We start from the raw sequence: 8,720 nt of genomic DNA, 5'->3' as shown, positions 1-8,720 counted from the left end.
CGTTTTTTCACATTTAATACACCATAATTAATACTACCAAAAAAAAAAAAAAAATAAACCAACTCCATATTAAACAAAAAATTTCAAAACAAGTATAGCTCAACGAGCACACGACGTGATAGTCTAGTTAGAAACTCCATCTCCTTGTCACGATCACCGTCAATTAAGAAATAGACTATTTTAGGCATTAATTCATGGATGTTTAGGAAGGACCGTCGTAGATAGTGAATGACCAAATTTCAAATGAAAATAAATCTGTAGGATAAATAAAATCAATTTAGTAGGACTCCATGAAAGGACGTCAGTAAAGAGGTTTAGAGTTGAATCCCCTTACCCTTATTGAACTATGCTATATAGTGAGCTCAATGATAATTTTTTAACAATGCTATATAGTTAATCATATATTTTTGCAAATATCTCAATACAAAATTTCCATCATTTGAAGCCCCCTAAGCCCACTTTGTTTTATCTTGACAATGGGCCTGTAGAAATGGGCCGATAATGGGCTTCCGTACATTAGAGTTGACCGGACAGTCAACGCCGTTCGTTTTCCTTCTCCAGATACTTTTCAAAATTGCAGCTGAACTCGAGCCCTACCATCGAGCTCCTTCTGCTTTCTTCATTGCTTCTTTCAGAAGCATAGGTGACCTCATCGAGCCAAGCCATGGAATCATTTGGCGTCTTCAATTAGGTGAGCTATGTCTTAGTTTCCTCCGCTGATTTCCTCTTCTTATTTTTGTTTTTTAGTTACTAGTTATTCTCGCTCATCCATGGCGTTTGATTTCACTTTACTTTCTGTTTCTAGCAAATAAAGTTCGATGTTTGTGCAAAGACAATAAAATCTTATTGTTCTTTTACATTTGACGTTATGAAGACTCAGTTTCGCATTTCGGTTGGATTCTTTTTACTGCTGCTAATTTGTTACTGCACTCGTGTTGATTCAAAGGTACTAGAGGTTCATTTCGCTTCTGTAGGATTGAATTTATCATTTCTGTTTAGCGTATCCTTGGCGATGGATTTGAATGTAGGTGGAAGATAGTGCGAACAATGGTCTAGATTCGAAAACAGTGAATAAAGGAAATGATGCAAGCAAAGACACCGGGTCTAATAAGGATCTTAATTCTGTTTCTGCTGGTAAGGAAAAGAAATCTGAGAATCAAGTAAGCGTCTCAAAGGAGGGTGCTAAGAACCGTGAGGATAAAATTAAGAAGGATCCTGAAAGTGAAACAGTATCGAAAGAAGGTGCTGATAAAGTAAAGAAGGACGATGGTATAGGCGAGGAAGGGAGGAATAAGGGAGAGAAAGAAAAGGGGAAGCCGGTGGATAATTCAGTTTCAAAGGAAGGGTCTAAGAGTAGTGGGAAGGGAGAAAGTACAGTATCTTCAACATCGAAAAGAAATGATGGCTCTTCAGGTGAGGATTGTGATTCATCAAATAAATGCACTGATGAGGCAAAGAGGTTGGTTGCTTGCTTGCGAGTTCCAGGAAATGGTATGCATTTACAACAATTGAGTTTAAATTTGCTACTAAATATGGTGCTCTCAGTTATTTTCTGTAACCATTCCAATTATTTTTACCCAATTTATTTCTGCAAAGGGTCGTTCTTTATTCTGTATAAATTTTTTCTCTTAATATGTGATGATGATTCTAATAGGTTTCCATATTCTTAATTTAAAATGTGGGGCTTTCTTGGGGAGGGGGAGCTACTACAGAATCTTGTTCACGGTATAACTTGAAATCAGATTACATCATGAGTATTAGTTTTACAACATAGACTTAAGCACCTGGTAAAATTCGAAAGGTTCAAGGCAGAGATGAGTTAAGACTTTAACTACTGTCGAGGCACATGCTGTATTGATCTTCCCATTTAGAAATTTTGGATTTCCCTTTACAACTTAATCTTAATTTTGACTTGAGCACCTGGTAAAATTTTAAATGTTCAAGGGTAGAGTTGAGTTAGGACTTTAAACACTGCAAAGGCACATGTTGTATTGATCTTCACTTTTAAAGTTTTAGACTCTCTTACCAACATCATCTTAATTTTGATTTGAGCAAATTCTAAAGGTTCAAGGCATAGGTGGGTTAGGGCTTTACCCACTATAAAGGCACATGCTGTATTGAGCTTCATTTATTTATTTATTATATTTTTTCCACATTAAGGTTCATGGAGTTTTAAGTCAAAAAGCATAGATGGGTGGGTTTGTTAAGGTGATGATGGCAGTTGTAGATTCTCTTTTTCTATTTCAATGCTGTTTTCCTATGTGGACATCATTTTCCAATCTAACTTCTCTGAGTAATAACCAATTTTATTTAGCCAACCAAAATCTTTCAAATCTTAGATGTGCTTTCCTCTGACAAATTGGCATCTGGGCGTTGTTATGAATGTGACAACTAATTGATAAGAGGGTTATGGGTTCAATCCATGATGGGCAACTACCTAGGGCTCGGTAGGTTGTTCCATGAGATTAGTCGAGGTGCGCATAAGCTAGCTTGGGTACTCATGGATATTAAAAGAAAATGTGTGGACCAATTGATATCTAATGCGATATCAAATCTGATCTTTGCAGGCCTAGGGCAGTTCTTTTTTGGACTTAAATGTATGCTACACATATTGGTTACATTGTGATAAACAAATGGGATTGCTACAGATCGAAATTTACATATGGTTACAATTACATGAACCTAACATTTTTCAGCTGTTATTACCTTTTCTTAGTTTGCACTTCATCACAATAAAAGTTCTCATATTATTAATCATTTCTATTTTTTCAGTTAATACGTTGTATTTATTTTCGAATCTTACATTCTTGTGTGTATACAATGTTGCAGATTCTCCTCAACTTTCGTTGCTAATCCAGAACAAAGGAAAAGGTCCTCTTACTGTGAAAATTTCTGCCCCAGATTTTGTTCATCTGGAGAAGAGTGAAGTTCAACTTCAAGAGAAAGAAGATAAAAAGGTATTTAGACCATTTCATATGATGCTTAAGAAATCGTAGCCTTAAATAATGAGATGTTTAAGTTAGATGTTTGGTTATTGTGATGAAAAGATCAATGGATAACGTATCCCCAATCATCTTTTCCTTTAATGCTTGTTGCTGGGACTTTCGCTCCTTGTTACATTATATGCCAAATTTTCATGCACAAAACCCAAATTTTTTTTTCCTTCAAGGCAAAGAACATGGATGATAAAACATCCTCCCTAAACTCCCAAGCGTCTCAAAAAAGATATCAAGCTAGTGAATGTGGAGGCAGGAGAGTAGTTTTGACTTTCCCTAGATGAAGAGCCTCCCCGAAATGTAACAAAGGATGTTCTATCTATTAATTTTCAACTCTACATATAAGCCTATTCTCTATAAAACTCGTATTTTTGCTCTCTGACCATAGGAAAAGAACACATCCCTCCACCTTTCTGAAATATTTCCAGTTTAGTAGTTATTTGTTGTGAATTGGTTTTACTAGTATCATGCTTGTTTATCTATTTTGTTATTGTTGGATTCAATGGACTGCAGACTTACTATGACTATGAGAGATCAGGGTTTTTACAAGAGAGATAATTTTATTGGCAAGAATAGGAAGGTTCTCACACTTCTGAGGAGATTAGAGAAGTATTTCATTAAGAACGGAAAGGATTCAGAAATGGGAGGATAAAATGTGCACTCCCTAGAGAGCCAACGGATCAACAATTAAGCTTTCCCGGTGTGAAAACTCTGGAAATTTATAAATTAGGAACCTTTGTTGAGAACCTCAACAAATTCCAAAATCCCGAAGTCAATTGATGTCAATTCAAAGGAAAGGAATTAGAATTGAATTGCTTTTTAATTGAGGACCAAGAGATAAGGAGGACTAGTTTTTTACTCCAAGTTCAAACACTCCACCAAGAAAATGATTAGACTTACATGAATGTTTTTGGTATGTAACCTTGTCTCAAGAATTGGGGAAGGATGGTGATGAGGCTCTATCATCTATCATGGATTTTTCATTAAAAAATTCAAGAAACCAACATACTGTAATTCCCTTTCCCCCCTAGAATCTATCCTACTTAACCATTCTACCCCTAACTCAAAAATACTAAAACCCAAATAAAACATGGGTGTAAAAATAAAAAGATTACCAAAAATAAGGTATGTTTGCAAATAAAATAACACTAATGAAATTTACAAAACTCGATCAATTTTATCTTGTGGAACAGCACATGAAACATTTATAGAGCTTCTGGTTAGTTGATGTAATAAGATAGCTAATAAGACTAAACCAATCAGCTAACTGATTAATTATTCTAACTCCCCAACTGTTTAACTACTTTGTAACGAACCCCCATCTAACTGCCTGTAACAACCTTTCAAATTCATCAATAAATATCAATTCTCTTAGCCACAATAGGCAGAGAATTCATTTGGGAAAATATCCTACTTTGAATTACATCATTAGTTGTCTCTTGAATCATCTCAATTGAGTTCATCTTTATTTATATGGGAGAATTCAATGATATCTTTAGCTTCTTGGCTCTTGAACATGTGATTGGATCTGGAGGTAACACAGAGACATCTTGGTTCATATCATTGTAAATTGACTTCAATTAGAAAAAGACGAGAAAAAGAAAAAAAAGGAACATATACAAAGAATTTCGGATATAAAACTCCATTAAAGGTTCAAAAGTTTGGTCAGTTTGGTATAGTGAAAATCGTTCTTCTATCTGAACTTCCACATACCATGCCTTCTCTCCGATCATAGCACTTGAATCGTGGCTAGGGAAATTAACCTTACAACATTGGCTAAACTTCAAGCCAAACTTAAGAGTGTGAAATTAACCTTAGAACAATGTAAGAAATATTGTAATTTGAGGGAAGAAGACATCGCATAAAGTTGAAAATTCTTTGTTCCGCACTTACGTTGAAATCATATTAAAGAACTTTGTCAAGGCTCTTCTACTAATTCTGACACATTAAAGAAGATAAGAGTGATAACTTGGTTTGCCTCGAGTGTCAGTTATCACTCTGTCGGCAGAACACCCAGAAGTTTGTACACATTTTCGAGGTCATACTGGTCTTATGCTTCTCTGACAATCCAGCTAACAAGTTCTCATTGAAGGAACAGTCAACAAGTTATAGCCCACTATTAAAATCCAATAAAAGATCTCATCTATTTCTTTGATATGTTTGACTACTATTTCACCAAGTATCCCGATGACAATTAGATTGTAGTAAAATATGCCTTTTAGTAATATGGAATATCTGCTGATTGTAAGATACATGTACTAAAGTTTCGTCGTAATATACACATCCCAACAATCAAATTATGTAGGTAAAAGTTTCAATCGGCGATGGAGGAGATGGGAGTACTATCATTCTGACTGCAAGTAGCGGCCATTGTAGTCTTGATTTTAGGGATCTGATTGCGCACAATAATGCCAAAGATTCTGATAATGTCCCCAAGTCCTCGTGGTTCAGCTACCTCACAAAACCACATGTTATCGCAATTTTAGCTTTTGGTGTAATTCTGACAGTTGCAGCTGTTTCATTGTTCATTACCATTCGTCGTAAGAATTTCGTAAGTAGCAATTCTAAATATCAAAGGCTGGACATGGAGCTCCCTGTTTCCCTTGGAGGCAAAGCCGTTGCTGACAATAACGATGGATGGGAAAACAGTTGGGATGACAATTGGGATGATGAGACACCACACACACCTTCCTTGCCCGTTACTCCAAATCTTTCATCGAAAGGCCTCGCCTCACGACGGTTGAATAAGGATGGCTGGAAAGATTAGTCACCAGTATTAGCTTCACACATTCATACACGTAGAGGGTGAATCCGATTCTCTGTGGTTTTCGGTCGTGATTTCATCATACAATGTACATTTTGGTACACCCATTTACCCTTTTCTTAAGTACAGCTGTGTTGTTTTAAACCGACAAGCATTATGTTTGTTATTGCATTTGCATCCAACTTATGTAAGTATTATCTCTCAATTTTTCTCTTACATTTAGCTATTGAATTGGCGAGGAATGTGTTGCATCAGAAGCTCTTTTATATTTTCTTCTCAGTTGAATTGTCCTTACAATTTCTATCAAGGATACGAGAATAATTTTGGTTTATTATTACTTAATGCTTCATTCCATTGTATGTAGGGTATAGTTCTATTCGATAAAGTTAATATATGCTAGTGTATTTTGCGTAAGAAAGAAAGAAAAGAAAAGAAACACCCTTTGTTCCTATTGATTTGATTCAACGATGGAAATTATATTTATGATAGTTCAGTTATGTACATGCAACAAATTATTTTAAATTACAACTTTTAATTTAATAAATTGGGTTATAAATTATGGGGTGAGTTTGTTGTGGTTTTGATTTGATGAAATCTATTTCTCATTTTTGCAATTTAATACTTTTGAGGTCATTCTTTCCATCTTTGAAGTGTTCTAGTTTGTGAGAATGGAAACGTTGTCTTCCTTGGTTCTAAAATCACGTAAAATATTTGAGAACAACAAAGTCAACCTTATTATTATTGTTCATGTTTTCAGTTTTCTCTAACTTTATAACAAAAAATATTATTTTATCATTCACAACTTATTTATATGTTTTTTTTACTAACATTTTAAAGAATTTCTGAAATATGATTACGGATTAGGATAAAAAGAAAAGAAAAGAAAAAAAAAAAGAGACAAGGAACAAAAAAAAAAAAAAAAAAAATTGTTTTGAAGAAAATAAGAAAATGGAAGCTAGGAATGGCTATAAATTGTAATCATCTTTATTGTTCTAAAAAAAAGTTAATGGACAAACAAATAATCTTTTTAAGAAAACCTCAATCTCCCCATGATAATTGGTGGAAAGAGACTTAGAAGGGCATTGATAAGAAAGAAATATTAGAAGGAAAAGGACAGTCAAATTGGAAGAAAGAAGAACCCAATAAGAAGAGGGCAGGTGTAAGTGCAAATGGCGTCGGTGTTAAATTAGTCGTAAAGTCAAACTTACCCATAAAGGAGGGCATGAAGGAGAAGGATATGAAGACTACACCCAAATATCCATATCCAAATCCAATCCAATCTAAGTACTTTATTAAAAACAATTAATTGCAAATATTCCTCTTAATGGTTAAATTACAAACTTTGAATACATTTCTATAACACAACCAAAATTTGAGATTACATTTTTATTGTAACTATATATGCTCCTAGTAAGCATTACTATAAGAACAAAAAAGTTACCTTTAAAGTACACTAATCATGAATTTAACTTGATTTGATTAATTCATTCAAACTACTTTTAGTTAGGTTGATAGGATAACATTTAATGTTTGAGTATTGATAGCAAGAATGTGGATAAAAACACATAATCTATATATATATATATATATGTTTTAAATTTTGTTTGGAGTGATCGTAAGCATAAGATTGAAACAACATGAGTAATAGCTAAGCTAAATTCATTAACTAGGACTTTACATTTAAAAGCAACACATATGATGATATTATCGATATTATACACGTTCCACAACACCTCATGTCTTATTTAGATATCACTTGGGTTGATTCTATATTGATACAAATTTTTTCTAGTAAGAGAACTTCTACCTGAGATGAATGATAGAGATGAAATGAGAAGGCACCAACTATTTTAAAATTAGAAAAATTAATTTGAAGCATAAAATTAAATACATAATTTAATATAGTTTTTAATGGTAGCCTATGGCCCTGTGGGGAAACCGATGCCTTCCTCACGGAAATAAATGCATTTCTTTTTATTTCACTAATTGAGTTGAAGATTTACAAAATTACAATCTTCATTTTTTTAAAGGTGTAATATATCAGACTATAGTTAAACTAAACTCACTTTTTATCTAAACTAAGTGTTGTAAGATACATGAGGTGGAATAATTGAACATTTGTTTTAGAAGTCAATAGTATAAACTTATATTAATGGGAGGATGTTAGGGTTGATGGCATTTAATTTAGCCCTTTTTTTTTGTTTGGTCATCCAATTATTTTTTAATTTCACTCTAGCGTGTGTCTATATATATAAAGTAACTAAAAAAGCGTTTTAAATACTTAGAAATTTAAATCGTTTTAGTTAAAGTATAATGAGTAGGTATGATTAAACATTTTAAATGTTTATTTTTGACGCATTAAAATATTTTAAAAAAATTAAAGTGGTTGACGATCACTCAAAATAATTTTTTGAAAAAAATGTTTTAATAAAAATGATTTTTTGGATGTTTAATTGTTGATTTGTATCTTATTTTTGTATAATGTGTATACAATTACCAAACTACCCTATCCTCTACCCAACTTCCATCTTTGTTGTAGTCAACTACTACCCTCACCTACGACAACCAATTTTGACGACTAAACATCGACAGTCACACCACTAATGACCAAACTCTGACAACCACCACTAATGCCAAACTTTGACGACAACCTAAAACTAACTCTAACGACCAACTTCGACGACTGCCCTTAGCAGTCATCTATGTTGACCACCACCTAGGACAATCAACCTTGATGACCCCTCCGACAACAACCACCTTTGACAACCAGCTCTAGTGATCAACTTTGTTGACCAATTATTATATATCTCCCCGGTTCTTAAATAGTATTTAAACAAAAACAACTTTTTGAAAAACATATTTTTTTTATAGTTAATTCAAATAGACGAATATATATATTTATATTACAAAAACACTCTAATTACCATTGATCCATTTAAAATGGCTAAAAACCATATATT

The 8,720-nt window shown here is 33.5% G+C and overlaps 1 protein-coding gene across 1 annotated transcript; it reads left to right on the top strand.

Moving 5' to 3' along the window:
- Nucleotides 1–545: 545 nt before the first annotated feature.
- LOC103493090 (uncharacterized) lies at nt 546–6,039 on the top strand. Its single transcript, XM_008453715.3, has 5 exons — nt 546–691; nt 806–946; nt 1,029–1,491; nt 2,830–2,957; nt 5,302–6,039. The coding sequence occupies exons 2-5, from the start codon at nt 869–871 to the stop codon at nt 5,761–5,763; spliced, it is 1,131 nt and encodes a 376-aa protein (XP_008451937.2). The 5' UTR covers nt 546–691; nt 806–868; the 3' UTR covers nt 5,764–6,039.
- The last annotated feature ends 2,681 nt before the right edge of the window (nt 6,040–8,720 follow it).

Source organism: Cucumis melo, chromosome 7 (assembly GCF_025177605.1).
Source record: "Cucumis melo cultivar AY chromosome 7, USDA_Cmelo_AY_1.0, whole genome shotgun sequence".
In the NCBI taxonomy this organism is placed as follows: domain Eukaryota; kingdom Viridiplantae; phylum Streptophyta; class Magnoliopsida; order Cucurbitales; family Cucurbitaceae; genus Cucumis; species Cucumis melo.
This window is presented reverse-complemented; position numbering and strand designations above follow the sequence as displayed.

Coding starts and splice junctions, on each gene's coding strand:
- LOC103493090 (XM_008453715.3), top strand. CDS start 869: ATGAAGACTCAGTTTCGCATTTCGGTTGGATTCTTTTTACTGCTGCTA. Junction 947..1,028: donor GCACTCGTGTTGATTCAAAG/GTACTAGAGGTT, acceptor ATTTGAATGTAG/GTGGAAGATAGTGCGAACAA. Junction 1,492..2,829: donor CTTGCGAGTTCCAGGAAATG/GTATGCATTTAC, acceptor ACAATGTTGCAG/ATTCTCCTCAACTTTCGTTG.